The following is a 15,754-nucleotide window of genomic DNA, read 5'->3' on the forward strand; positions in this document are numbered from 1 at the left end:
TTCAGGAGCAGCTGTGCAGTCTAAGAGCTTCATCTCTGTAGCAAGAATGTTGCTGCTTCTTACACTGAGGGAAGAAAATCCGGGGTAAAACCATCCTTACCAGAAATGCAGTGGATAGGAGGCTGCAGTTCATCTGCTACGGGACCCTATGGAAATGTTTTGTCTCTATTTCAAAATGCTCATTCCAAAGCCCCACAATATCAGCAGAAAGAAACTGATTTCTGTAAGCTTCAGATCAAGCCTTAAGAGCGGATACTGCCTCAGCAAATGGAGAACTTTAAGCTTGGGTTTAATTGTTATGCCTCAGTGGTACTGAGAAGTTCATCAAGTTTTGCCCCAGTGACTGGGTAACACTCTCCAAAGTGCCCATGCGAACACAGGGGATCTTATTTAGAAATGTGGAGCCGAATTTCAGAAGGAAATAAAGTTGCATTTTTTGTACCATTTTCATGTTTTGCAAATGGGGTAATTGTAGACCCAGGTGGTACTGGACAGTGTGTAACTCCAAAGGGAATCCTTCCAAACTCGTGTTTATGACTACCCGAGAACTAACACACTCTCTCTCTGAACTTAATCCTCTCTTCAATTTTTCTTCAGGGAAAAAAATATTAAATTGTCAATTAAAACATAGTTTAATCTCAATTTTTTTGTCTTTCTTAGCAGAAGAAATAACTTGTGTCTTTCAAATAGTTTTGCAATAGGTGTAGTCATTTATTCTTTCATAGTCTGTTAAAATACAGTATAGATTCTTGAAGTATTTTAAATGCTTAAATACTACTAACCTGATATAACATATCAGCACACAAACTTCACAGGGCTGGTTAGAAACTTTTTAATATGAGATCTTCCAATAAAAAATTAATTGAAACCAAAACATCTTTAGAAATTATAACAGTTTCTATTAAACTTATCAGATGACAGTCCAGAAGGACTTCTTAGATCCAGAGGAAAGGGAAAGGGAAAGGGAAAGGGAAAGGGAAAGGGAAAGGGAAAGGGAAAGGGAAAGGGAAAGGGAAAGGGAAAAGGGAAGGGGATGCCCCAAATAAACCAGGTCAGTTGTTTGAGATGATAGAAATGCACATTCAAATGCTCTCCTTTGATGCTTCAGAAAATAACTTGACCCAGAGTATTTGCATTCAAAGTAACCACGTCTATCTCCTTCTCTTTCAGATTTTTAAAAAAGTCTTGTTTTCATCTCAGTGCAAAAAAGGTTGGAAATCTTGGCAACTCAAAAAGGTTGAAAAAGTAATTTTTTACTCAGTTCAACTGAGAACTCTAAGATCCAGGTAAAATCAGGGTGAACAGGGGGTAGGCACTGCACTGGGATTTATGAAATGCCAGCAAGTAGCCTGCTTTTAACACACACCAGAGAACAGCATTCCTTGATTAGAGGTCCTAATCAGCCTTGTGCATTTTTAAAAATTTGCTCAAAGGCTTCTGTTTTTAAAATGACCCTTCCACCTACTCTATTAATTATCAACTCCAGTATAAAACTGACTTTTCTATGGCCTCACCATGAAAGCTGCAGATTAGCAGCTAACCCTGTCGCAGACCGACGCATAAATTAAACAGCATGTGCTCCAAGTGCACATAATTTAAAAAATGCATTCTATAAAATGCCGCATACTGAGAGTTTACAATGCATGTAAGAGGACAATTTAAAGATGGACATGAAACATGTTGCAGAGATTTAGTTTAAAAGAGACGCTAAAGATTTAGGGAACAGTATCCATTTTAAAACTATGCCTCTTGACAGCTCCAAGAATTTGAATACTACATGTCTAAGCTTCCAATATTAACAGGTGCTTTTGGATACCTCACCTCAAGATGCTGATTTTCAGTAATTCTTTAACAAGGTGCCTCAAGAAAAAGAGGTAGGCAAAATCATAAGGGATCCCAAAAATACCTTGGCCTCAATTTCCTTATGGATACTGAAATTCAGCCAAAAATGTTTTTCACAAAAAAATTAACCACCACCAAAGTTTCTCATCCAACTAAAACTCATTTGGTGAAAAGTTTCTCAGGTTCCAAATGGAATTTCTGAAACACATTTCAGAAAGAAAAAGAGGAAGGAGAAAAATCTCTGAGAAGTTGGGACATTTGGTTCTGTGGAGCAGGAAATGACCTTGTTCTGCTTCAGTTTCTGCTGTGCTCCACTCAGTAGTTCTCATGTACTACTCAGCACTACAGTCTTGGAGAAACAACCTCAGCAGAACCAACAGAACATTCTAACCGAGGAGGAAACATCAGCATATGGTAGAGCAGATGAGAGCTAAGAAAGGAAAAAAACCAACTCCTTTATAATATGACCCAAGAGCTGACACATCCTAAAATCAACCTTTCTTCCTTCAGTCCCCTGAAATCAAAATTCTTCTATAGGGTAATGATATCTTTTTTACACAACTCTTAATCAGTAACTTGCCCATGCAATACATTTTGTCTTTTAGTTTTCTGCAATTCCAAGACAATACCTTCCTATCCAAACTATATGGCTTGGCTACATGATGCTCCAGTCTTCTTATGCTGTGGAGATTACAAAATTTAGTTTATATTAATGGCAGTCCAACACAGATTCAGAATTAATACAGTAATTTTAGCTTCTGAAACTGAAGATATCAAAAATGTGTTTTCAAGAGTGACTGTTTCATAAAATGATCCTTGAAGTTGATAGAAAACTTCTGCTCATTTTAATTGATTCTGTATCGGGCTTAAATGAAAGGTCACCACTATCATTCAACAGGTATAAGGAAAGAGCACAGTCTTTTAAAGTGTTGGAGCTGAAAACCTTTCTAAAACCAGGGAGTAATGACATGGTTAGCACTGGGTTTGTGATATGCAATATTCATAAAGGGGATTATAATCCAAAAAATAATAATATATTCCCATTGGAAAGCAATGAATAGAGTCATGCTGTGAGGAAAAACATTATGGTCTGCTCAATGGCAGAAAATATTCATTTTCTGGTTAAAGAACAGATAACTGTCAAGGAAAACATGCATTAGGTAGAGTGAGCTAGTAAATCTACCCGTTGGAGAATGAGAGACTGAAGCACTGAATTCGCCGTGCTAACGAGCAGTGGCACAGGGATATTGCTCCTCTGAGATGCTGCTGCCACCCGCACTGAAAAGACCTTCAGAGTAATCTCCTTCTCAGGAACACCCTGGCCCCTCCTCCTTTCTGTGACAACTGTGGGGCTGAAATGTGCCCTTCCCATTTCCCCACAGGTACAGTGCAGCTTAGGGATACAACTGATTGCACAAGAACATCCAGGAAAAAACAGCTTTAAAGTTCACCAAACCCTGCCTAGAGAGGTACATTCTATGCGCTGCCAGGCTTTGTCCCACAAACAGCATATTCTGCTGTCTCCTAGGCTGTGTTCCTCATGTTTCTGCCCCCACCTCATGGAAGTACAAATGCAAGGGAGCAGACATCTGTCAGCACAAACCTGCACCGTGAAGCAGATTTAGCACCACTGGCAGCATAAAATCCCATGAGCAGAAATAAATCAGAACACAATCTCAAGATAAAAAACTTGCCCAAATCAGGCCTGACAAGATCCACACTGTATTTTACTTAAAAGCAAAGAGAAGATATAAAATAATGCAAATTAACATTGTGATTATTTCTTAAACTGCACCTCTGTAGAACTAAATGCAAGCTCTTTGTGTTTCTTGTCTTCCTTTCTGATCTGATCTTTAAAATGATGCACAGCGAAGGGAAGGTGGGAGCGGGTGCCTCTAAGCTGCATCATGTGCTTTATGGAGACAAGGCAAGCAGCTACTTAGGCAACCATTAGGTCGGGAAACAATTGCTTCCATCATTCCCAACACGTGTGTCAACATAATTCCATGCTCTCTTTGTCATGCAAAAAGTCTTGGCAAAGTGACCGGATACACCCAGAAAGCAGGAGCAAACTAAGCTCATTATGTTAACCGGAGATCTCACAGCAACCTCCAGTGCCATAGAAGGAGACTTCCCATGTTTTGCAGTGTAGAAAAGGAAAATCACTGCACTGAAAAGGGCCCGAGCCAAGCCTGACTTCGGAAATGTATTAGGGAGATTCACAATTGGGTTTCATAGAAGGGGATCCTTCATCTGACAAAGCACAAGAGGCTGGGTCAGGCAGTGCGATAACAGGCACTGCAGAAGGTATTACACCTCTCATAACTACAGAAACTTCCCTCTCCTATGTGCTTGTTGGAAACTTTCCAGCCATGCTAATATGGCTCTGCAAAGGGAAACTACTGCCAAATGGGAGTATCAGCTTCTCTAATTCTTTATTGTTGTCATTGGTAACTCTGGACTTTGTTTTCCTTTTAAAGGAAGATTCAATGCACTTTACAACCATTAAACATCTTTTCTTCTCTCCATCTATCCTTGTAACTCTTACTAACAGCAAAAGGCTTGTGCACATCAGAATGGCTGGCAGTACTACTCTAATGCCTTCTTTGCATGGTCAGGTACAGGAGTAAGGCATCTCAGACTCTCTGAGAAATGCTGAATACATCTTTGGTGCTCTAGCAATCATAGAAGATGGTAAATATCCCAAAGTATAAGTATTTATTTATTTAAAGATAAGCAGCAGGGTTTCCACTAACAATTTTTGTCACATCTTTCAATTCCAGATTCAGTGCAGTGAGAGGAAAGTCCTAATACTGCTGGATATTTGCAAGCCCTTTCAAACTTCGGCTGCTTTGCCTTGGTAAAGGTGTGGGTAACATACATTTCTCAACCCATTTTCCCTCTTGAATGCTTGCAAGTCCGATCGTGCGTTTAGTACTGCATTCAGCAAAGCACAGGTCCTCAGCAATCCATGTTCACAAAGGCTAACAAGGGCTAAAAATGAGGATGGATGAGAATAGTTAAAGCTTCTAAGACATGTTGCTGGCATCTCTAAAGAAAGCCAAGGATTTCTACTGATTGTTGCGTTTAAGCATGTATCAGTCACACTACTTGTTTTGTTCCTTAAGATGCCATATTTTTGGCAGATCCCATTACCACCCAAACACTCAAGAATCAAAGCCAGAGAGCACCATCCAAGTGGGCAAGTGTAGGAGAGCCCTTCCCCCAGCATTATCGCTGGAGTGGGAATAAGCATCTGGCTCTCACTTTGTCTTCTTGCTGCTCCACCACTTTGGGCAAATTTACACTATATAGACTTCTGAAAATGTACATCAAATATTACAGAACTTTCATTAACAAGTCAAATAAAACAAGAGAGTAAAAAGTGAACATACCTGAATAAGAGAAATGTTGTGTAGACTAAGTCTGAAGAGGTAGTTCCTGCATGAACAAGCAGAAAAATTACAAACTATTAGGCTACCAAAGAAGGAAGGGAAAGTTATTAAAGCAAGTAATAGTTTTTGGTCATTCATATCCACAAACAAAAGTTTTTCCTGGACTACTCTCCATAGAATACAAAACCAGTTATATGCCTGTTCACTGAGTTGTACATCAGTATCTTACTGAACTTGGTAATAAAGTTTGAGCAGGTCCTGGTGTTAAATATTTCAGAATCCATAATGAAGATCCACAATGAAATCCTAATCACTAAGGGCTGTTTGCAAACCCTCAACAGGGTTTAGTTGCAGTCTGCATGGGCTGCAGTCATGTTTTTCACTGCATTCTGAGAAAACTGGGATTGGACAGAAGCCAGCTGGAGCAAAGCTGACTCCTATAGCATGCTCCCCCAAGCCTGTCCTTGTGGGCATTTCCATTGAGGACTTCATGGAAGGGAAGAGGGCAAATACTTCTCAGCGGAATCTCTCTGCACAGAAAATCAGCAGGGAAATCAAGGCATTGACTGCAGATATTCCCAATCCTTCTGTCATTGTCTCTTCACAGGCAAAGCGAGGGAATTCCTGACAGAAGTCACTGTAGCATGAGATACCACACATCAGCTGAGCTCCTGTCACCTTCTTCTGAATGTTCATATCCGACCACAAATAGGAGGGAACAACATTTGCATAAATTACTATGGATGAGGCTTAATTAATAGGATTTATCACACTTTTTTGCTTGCTAAGACAATGCGGTTACCAGGAATCAGCTGACATATCAAGCCATACAGACTGGATTCTGTGCTTGAGGCTTTTGGCCACATCTAACTTCATATTTTTGCATTCCACCTGTCAGGAGGTCTAAAGAGCAGTGATCCTTTTCCAACATCCCTGTCACCACAATATCCCAGAGAAGACACATTTATATCATACAAGATGAACTGAACCATGTTTCTTCAAGAGGCTCTATTTAAATGGTAGAAAGTGCATCTTTAATGATCCACTTTCATCCGTTCTAGAGGTGTCAGTATACAGACATTCCCCTACCTAGTGAAAATGCAAGTTCCAGTCTTAGGTCAGTAAAGTCAGAGAAACCAGTGGAAAGCTCCTATAGTGATGAAAAGGTCCTAAGGACTCTTCTGAAGAGCCTTGTTTAGGATCTGTATTCAGCAGCACACTCTGCCCAAGCAAAGAAAGTAATTAAAAATTTGACATATGAGAGATTCTATTGGGTCACAATGACCACTACAAGGGTTGAGCAATTTTTCCTCCTTCTGTTATCTATCACTTGTATATCACCTAAGTCATAATGATAGAGTTGCCTGTGTACTTTGTTCCAGTTCTATAAATAAATCAAAAAGTCTCAAATGCTGCTGACTGTCAATAAAGAAGGATAGGAACAAGGATGATGGGGAGCTTGGGAAGTCAAACTCCTGGTACCAAATCTTCAGCTGATGTAGCTCTGACTTGCTCTGATTTGCACCATCCTATTCCATGCTGGGACTGGTTACCCACAGAAGAATGACATCCATTAGGAATATCTGAAGAAAATATATCAGTGACTATTATACCTCCTGTAAGTATGCAGAGAAGTACACACACACAAAATCTCCATCCTCTCTCCTAGTTCTATCAGTGAAGATCCAGCAGTTCTTTTGTACAGTCTGAAAACCTATTCTATCTCCAAGGGCTACATACTCTCCCAAATAATTTATTAACTCTTTAGCATCAGCATCAGACCTAAGTATTAGATGTCGCAGGTGCATTCAGCAGACCAGAGGCACTAAGAACATACACACCTAAAATTTCAAAATGGAAATAAATTCTCATCCAGTGATAGATCTGACAACTCCCTTAGAACACCACATGGCTACTCTCACCAAAATATTAATGCATTGCCAGGACGTGAGATATCATGGAAGAAGCCTACTCCTGGAGAAGGCCTCCAATCTTACAACACCCTCAGGAGAAAGTTCTCATAACTAGGGACTTGAAGTTTCTATCCTGTTGTTAAGCATGCTATTTAAATGCATTGATTTTGGAAGTCTTATAATGCAGATTTCAGTTCCTTGTTCTAGTCTTGCAAAAACTGGACAGTTTGACTAAGTAATAGATTTTAATATTCAGAGTTTTTTTCCTTGATAGCACTGCAGAGCAAATTCAACCAAAATATCTTTAATGAAAGAGACGTATCTAAGAGACACAATTTTCATTGCACTCAGCCAAAACAGATGCAGACAGGAATAGTGTCCATTTCAATAAAGCCAGTCTGTCCTCTCAGTGATTGCTGGATGGCACCTGGACAAACCCACTCATGTAGCTGAGATCTAAACCAGGCAGGAACATCATACTAATGTGAACAGCACAATGATCTTCCAAAAGCTTTATTCTAACCTTAGCTCTCCAAGTCTGACCTTGGGGCTTTCTTACAGAAAGGAGGGTTTCCCTACATTTTTCATCAGCTTGCCTCACCTGGTGTCTGAACAGCTACTGGCAGTTTCTTTTTGTTTGTTTGATCCTTCTCACATCTTATCAGCAGCAATGCAAATACCTGTAGGCAGACCAGGCTATCAGAGAAACCTCCTGACTCCAGTTGACCTGCCCAGCTAGAACTGACTAATCCTTAATTAATAACATGCTCTCTTAACAACACTTGTTCTGTAAAGCTATACCAGGAGTAAAAAGCCAAAGGGAAAGAGCTGCTGAATCAGACAGTGCCATTTTTATGAACTGCATTTTAACAGCAATTTCAGCTCAAGAATGAGTAAGGTCTCTGAATGACAGGCATGGTTTATTGTACCTAGAATTGCCCCATTTGTGTCCTTTTCTTCTGCTTGTGTTTGAAGTTATGTCTGTTTAATGCCTTGCTGAACTATAATTTAGAGCAACTGAAAGAGTATGATTAAGAAATATATGAGAACACTGAGATCTCTGCATGAATGGATGAGGTGCCTTCTTGATCTTTTTTTCTGTCTTTTTTTTTCCTATAATTTTGTCTTGTAAGTGAATGTTGGCTGATTCCTTTCTCTCCTAAATTAAACCCATCTGGACTAGGCCAGAACAGCAATTGCCTGGTGCAACCAGCTATTCTAATATCCTCCTTCTTCTGCATAAAAAGCTGGCGCACAAACTTGGAGGGATAGGACAACGTTTTTAAGTTCTGTCCTAAAAGGTCACACAGCTTCACTCCATAGTATTAAACACAAGCTTTGTTTCATACCAGTTGGTTGCATTTCAGCCATCTCCAGAGCAAGTGACTACATTCCTCTGTGTGCTCTGGGACAAATGGCATTATGCCTCAAACTGCTAATTATTATTGCTACTAACCTTATTATTCACGAACATCAGCGCACTCCTGAATACACCCATGTTAAACAGTAATGAACTCTCAGCCAAGACAGTGGTTTTGTTGCATTAAGACACAGAGAGAGTTGATGGTGGTTCCTCTGGAGACTGATTCACAGCTGATGCCTGTTTAAACAACCTGAGGGCAGATTCTTTCTCTGCCACCTCTGATTGCAGAAGGATATTATTCCCCAGCTCAGATATATGAATTTAGCTGTTGTAAAGACCTTCAACCTAGTCTTGAAGAATTTGCCATCTAAATATATACAAAAGAGTGAAAAAGATACATAATTCTCATTTAAATTTAAAGCACAGATTGAGCAATTCAGCCAACATCACAGAGCATATCTGTAGCACAACCAGGAGCTGATCTCCTGGTCCAGTAGTCTATGCCCTGGTTAGGAAGGAGAATAACTCACCCCCAAAGCTGGAGCACAGCGTGTAAACCTCTGCTGAAGTGTCATTTACACTCATGGGTAGATGTTGAACTACTTTCTCGAACTGGGCCCAGTATGCTCATGTACATATGAACAGAGCCAAGCTGCAGTGTAAATCCTATAAACGAAAGTATTTGCTAATTGGCTTCCTAATTTGTATCTGGCTGCTTGTAAAATGATTAAGTGCTCACAGTGCCTGGTACCACACAGCATACGTACCATAACAGCAGGAGAGCAGCTGTGTTTCAAGAAAGGGTGTGGAAGAATATATCCACTTAAATCTGCTTTCCATGACATTCCCAAGTCAAAGCTGCTTATTAAGTGTTTATTTCATATAGCCAAGAGCACACTGGGTGAACTTTGTAACATGGTGCCTGTGCACTTCTTCACACATTGCCTGGCCTTGAATCAATTTACATTGAAGGCAAAGCACTTGGGCTACGATGCCACTGAGCAAAAGAGATAAAAGACAAATTAAGCCTTTCCTTTGGGAAGCCATATAAGAAGAGTGCTTGAATAACAGCAGAGACCCTTCCTCTTAAGAATTCTGAAATTTTAAGGGTTGCAACATGCTTCAGTAACTCGTTCAGGCCTCTTTTTCAGTGCCTCTTTTCAGGCACTGCATCTGTCAGCACTGTGCTGGCTGATTAAAAGGTGCTTTCTTCTAATTAAGAGAGAGTGATCTTTTCAGTTCTGCTGTGGTAGATCAGGAGGAACATGCCTGCAGCCAATGGACTGATCACGTACCAATGAAAGGCCACCCTACCTTCGGATTATTTTTTCTATTTAAATGAGTGAGGTTTGTTCACATTTCCTAACTCCTCACACACCAAGCAGGTAAGATAACCTCTCTATGCTTCAGAACAACCCCTGCTAGCAAATTGGGAGCTACAAGAGCCCTCATGCTGACCACCACCAGAACCTCTCAGGGCTTGGACACAGATGCAAACCAACAATATGCTGCCTTGACTCAGCTAGTCTGTATCACATGTTACACTTGTTAGACATGTTACACATGTTACTTGTTACACATGTTACTTGTTAGACATGTTACACTTGCTCATTTGTTGCTACTTCCCTGCACCTCACAGTCATTGTGAGAAGCTCAACCTTCCCTCTTTACAGGGTAGGCTTTCTCAAGCCCCCTCCCTTTGTAGGCAGACAATTACTCTGCAAGTGGAAACAAAGCCAACAGAAGCTGTCAATAATGTTTGATCATGAAAAAAATACATTTAAGGAATGTTGTGGTTTAACCCCAGCCAGCAACTAAGTACTATGCAGCCACTTGCTCACTCCCTACCCTCTCTGGTGGGATGGGGAGGAGAACCAGAAAAAGGTAAAACCCATGGGCTGAGATAAGAATGATTTAATAATTGAAATAAAGTGAATTATTATCGTTGCTGTTGTTATTGTTGTAATAATAACAAAAATAATAACAGGAAAAAGAGAAAGAGGAATAAAGCCCAAGAAACACAAGTGTTGCACAATATAATTGCTCATTCCCCCATCCCCAAGCCCATCCCCAAGCAGTCATCAGCCGCTCCTGCCCAACTGCTCCCAGTTTATATACTCAAGCATGATGTTCTATGGTATGGAATATTCCTCTGGCCAGTTTTGGTCAGCTATCCTGGCCACACTCTATTCTGGCTTCTTGTGCATCTGACTGCTGGCAGAGAATGGGAAATTGAAAAGTCCTTGACTTAGTGTAAGCTCTACTTAGCAACAACTAAAACAGCAGTGTGTTATTGACATTATTCTCATACTGAATCCAAAACACAGCCCTGTACCAGCTACTAAGAAGAAAATTAACTCTATTCCAGCCAAAACAAGGACAGGGAAAGTTGAAGATAACTGAATGAAGAGTTGCTCTCTCTGTTAGGGACTATTATTGCACCGAAAGAGGCATCCAACACAGCCTGGGTGAGGTACTGGAGCCTCAAGTAGACTCATGGTACTCTGGAAAGAGGTTCCCTGTATTCATAGAATAAAATAAAATAGATTATTTTAGTTGTGTGGGACCTACAAGGATCATCTGGTTCAACTACCTGACTATTCAGGGCTGACCAAAGTTAAAGCTTGTTGTTAAGGGCATTGTCTAAATGCCGCTTAAACACTGACAGGCTTGGGGCATTGACAACCCCTCTAGGAAGCCTGTTGCAGTGTTTGACCACTCTCTCGGTAAAGAAAGGCTTCCTGATGTCCAGTCTGGCACAGCTTCAAACCTTTCCCATGCGTCCTGTCACTAAATCCTAGGGAGAAGAGATCTGCACCTCCCTCTCCACTTCCCCTCCTCAGGGTATGATTGTGCTGCAATCAGAGGCCAGGTCTGCAAGAGAGACTCACAACTGTCACAGAGCAGATAATAAGAAAAATAATTAACAGAACAAGGTCCTTTGGGTGATATGAAACAAGACACAGAATTACGCATATGACAAACCTAATGCTCCCTTCTGGCACTCCTGGAAGCCACGTTCTGGGGCTGAGCCTCAGGCTAGGAGCCAGCAACTCCTGTCAGCTCTTCCTATCTTTGCTTCTGGAGGCCTTAGATATACTTTGTACTTCCACACTACACGACAAACACAGCTTAGTCATGCTTCACAACTTCCTAGGAGCTGGTTAGTATCATTCCCCCCTTATACTAATGGAGAAAATGAGCCAGAAAAAGGTTAAATGACCTTCTCCAAAGCACACAGCAAGTCAGTGATGGAATCGAGATCAGACCCCAGGGCTGTTGGCTACTGAATCTCATGCTAGATTAACACACAGTGCCTCTACGCAGGTCCAGCTGTGGCTGAACTTTGCAGATGGTTATCCACATTTCTGAACTAGCCAACCATACCAAGAAACCCAGCTCCTGAAGGATGATTCTGGCCTTTGCTCTCAGAAGGAGTTAATTGCATGCCTGGTCCAGGGTGCAATGTGATGATCCATTTGCAAATGTTATTTCAATGACTCATTTGAAGCGCCTGGCACACAGGCTGGAGAAAAGGTGGAGAACCAGCACCTCCCCTAGAAACTGGATTCTTATTCACCAGTAATTTTGTTTCTATTGAAGAAAAACTTGTCCAATACATCATTCTTCCTCAAAAATCAATAGACGTACAGCAGAGAACCATACTAAATGGCAGGCAGTAATATGATGCAGTTGCTGTATGAGCAATTGCTTTTCCCAATGCAACATTTCTCAGTGATAAATTCAGCCAGAGCTAGAGAAACATCATCTTAGAAGAGGCTCCTTATGCAGGCAGCATATCATTCCAATTAAACAGTTTCCAAATTAAGCCAAAGGCTCAGCTACTGTTTCTAGGTTGCCACTGAGGCCCATTTAGTACTTCTTGGTGGAAACAAGGATGAAAATCAAATCCTCTATGTTCCAGTCTCCAGAGGAGAACTACCATCAGCTTTAATGGCACAGGGTGCACGGCACAGATCTGCTCAGGCTCAATGCTGTATATACAGGGCCAACTCTAGAAAGAGTCAAAAGAGGCAGACACTTATAGCTGCAGAACAGGCAGGACAACAGCAAAGCTGAGGAACACTTGGGCTACACCAATATGCAGAAATCTAGACAAAATGACACTGCCATGGAAGGAAGAAAGAGGAAGGGCATCTGCCCTTGGATTGACAGCCTTGTCCCCTCTTCCCTCAGCTTGCAAAGGGAACAGCAAGCTGGCTTTGCTGTCTCTGGCCCTTCTCCTTCCCCAGGGTAGGAGAGGCAAAGCCTCACTTCAGTATGATTCCATATCCTTGGGGGTTGACAGTATTTGCTATGCTCCTGAGACACCTTGACCCAGCTGTTTTCTGGAGCATAGCCATATGTGTACACTTCAGAGAATGGGGATTGGGACTTCTTTAGCAATATTGTTTGAATATATTTATAAAATGAGGGTAAGTTTCCTTTTTTTTTGTTACATTTCCTTCCTCTGATTCACTAGACAAGTTTGTTCAAAACCTCAGATGAAAACTGAGTCAAATTTTCAAAACTCATGTGTGGGTTTGTTCTTATTTTCCTGGAAGAGTGATTCCATCTCTCAGACCATCACATATTACCCCACATGCCACCTCAAGTCTCTTGTGACATGTGGCTGACAGCTCCTCTCTCCCTTTCTCATCCAGCTGGCAGAGTCACAGAGCGCTCAGAGCACCTTGATAGGGCCCCAAGCCACACAGGGGTCTTTGATCTCCTATTTACCCACCCATCACTTTCAGTTGTGCTTTCAGTAAGTCACAGGGTAAAATTTCTCTTCTTCTGATGCACTGATTATTGTTCAGACCTTCCCTGGCAGCCTCCCCACCTGCCTACTTAGGCTGATAAACATGCTCAGTTCTGTCAGGCTTTCCTCAAACTCTGGATGAGTCCAACATGACTTGTATGTAAATACTGATAGAGTTGGCTGGTGAGATTAAGTTATTGCCAAACAACCCCTTCTCTTTGCTGGGTTTTTATACCTTTGCAGTGGCACAGAACAGTAGGCTTAGCACCTAAACATCTGGATATAAAGTGATATGCAAGTCACTGTGGTGAGCCCTGCCATATAAAACTGACATATCACCACCTTAACCAGAGCAAGAGAAAGTATTTTCAGTAATGCAGAGGAAAACTGCTCTGCAGACCCATTCTGTGATGCTGTAAAACACATTAGGTCCAAGTCTCCAAGGCTTTTGCCAAAGTATCCTGACCTTGTGTTTGCACCCACCCCACTCTCAGAAATACAATCTTCAAACTTAATTATTCTCAGTGTGTTACTAAAGCAAGTGAGCCTCTCATGGGTGGCTGCTTTCATGATAGGGTATCACTGATTTTCATTTTATGTGGAATATGAGATATTCTAGTCAGGCCTGCAATTCGCTGTGTAAGGATGCTTCCTATCAGCTTGTGCTGCACCAAGATTGCCTTTCACACAGCACTACCTGTGCAAGCACTGGCTGTGAGTCAGCCAAAAGCCTGCTTCCTCTGAGGAGGGGCACAAGTGCTCAGACTCCCACACCACTGAGGTCATTTGCAGGGAGGTGGATGGTACTGCCTTGCAGGCGATTTGAAGGACCAACTGATGACAGAGCCAACAAAGCTCTCTACCAACAAAGATGACAGACCAGAGACTGCCACTGCCTCACCCTCTTCTCTGTGTACAACACCTGGTGCAAAACTGCCCCTTTGCCTTCCTACAGCTGTAACTTCTTCTGCACATTGGTCCATCCCAACAACCAGACAGCGGTGCAGCATAGCATTTTATTTGATTTATTTATTCTGAATTAACTAAAATCCATGTTCTTTGCTTGAGAAAATGCACAAATTTTAACTAAGAAAAAAAATTACATTTTGAACAAAATTTGGATCAGGCTTCGAACTTTTCAGAATCCCATAATTACAAAAACTGTCCTTCATCCTTTCCTGTCCCTTTCCCCTCCTCCCCAAGGGGTATAAGTCAGGGACAGCACAGATTTGAGGTATGACAAATTCAGACTGCTGGCAGATCAGCAGAGGAAAGCAAACCCTATAGGTGAAAAATAGACACCCCAGTGGGGCTTTGCTGCTCCACACTTATACAAGGGCTGAGCTCACCTCACCTGGCACAGTATCAGAGAAGAAAATCTCCCTCTGAACTATCTCAGACTCAACCAGACAGGTTAAAACCTGCACTTTAAATCACACGTTTTTTCCCTGTGTAAAAAATTGTGCATCCCCAATTATGGATTTAACTAGCTGCAGTGCCTAATCACAGCTTTCTCACCTTTATATTCTTTACCATGCAGGTCAGGCAATTTCTTTAAAAATACATTAATAGCCCTTTGAAAGTTTCTGTTAATTTCAGAGACTGATTTTGCTTTCCCCCCCTCACATCACCATGTTATTTACCCCTCTCCAGTCCACAATACAAGGATGCAACTGTAATTAGAGCACTCTTTTGTCTGACAGGAAAAAATTAGAGTGAGAAAGGAAGGTATTTGTTTTTCTACATTTCTCTGCAGCAGCGCTTTCAGCTGCCCACCTATGATCTGGATATAATCAAAAACATTATCATGCTCTTTGCTTGCTCACGTTCTCATTAATACCTCAACTGGCAAGGTAATTTCTCAGCCAAATGTGACCTAGTAGGGGGTAAAGCTGGCATAAGACGGCATGATAGTAACGCAAGCCATTGGAAATGGCTCAGTCAATCTGTCTCAGGAACTATTCAGACAAATCCTGGAGTCAGACGTTAGCAGGGACAAATGGACGTCACTCCTGGCTGTTAACAGGACAAGCCTGCAGACTATGTAATTGTTGGCTATGCCCACGTGGTTGTGCCCAGTGTCAAGTTGTTTCCATTTTAATCTCTCCATGCTATACAAGACTTGCCTTCTTCAGCTGTGCTGAAGCCCCACTGTCCCAGTGTAAGTGCATGGGACTCACAGACTTTCATGAGCATTTGGAAAACTTGCATCCTCTTTGGAGAGAAAAGGCTGACAGCAAGTGACTAAACTACCAGGTGGAAATACAACAGTAGAGGGTCCAAATCATACCTCTGCCATGGGTTTTCTGAGTCCATAGAAGAACTTTGGCTATGTCCACATTAGTCAAGTGCAGAGATCTCTGAGGTTGTGCAGACCTTGACTGGCATCTTCAGAAAGTGCAGTCTCACTGCAGGAGTAGCTGTGTTAGGCACAGTACTGTACTACCTTTCAGATCTATGATAAACTCACGTGACTCAA

The 15,754-nt window shown here is 41.6% G+C and overlaps 1 protein-coding gene across 6 annotated transcripts in view; it reads right to left on the reverse strand.

Annotated features, from left to right (window-relative positions):
* Window positions 1–15,754, reverse strand: part of SEMA5B (semaphorin 5B) — a 208,555-nt gene that overhangs the window by 100,254 nt on the left and 92,547 nt on the right. For all 6 annotated transcript variants that reach the window (XM_017823570.1, XM_017823571.1, XM_017823574.1 and 3 more), the window contains one exon: window positions 5,238–5,283. In XM_017823570.1, coding sequence (XP_017679059.1) covers window positions 5,238–5,283 — 46 coding nt within the window. The remainder of the gene's footprint in view (window positions 1–5,237; window positions 5,284–15,754) is intronic.

Source organism: Lepidothrix coronata, unplaced genomic scaffold (genome assembly GCF_001604755.1).
Source record: "Lepidothrix coronata isolate B3197 unplaced genomic scaffold, Lepidothrix_coronata-1.0 Scaffold103, whole genome shotgun sequence".
NCBI lineage: Eukaryota > Metazoa > Chordata > Aves > Passeriformes > Pipridae > Lepidothrix > Lepidothrix coronata.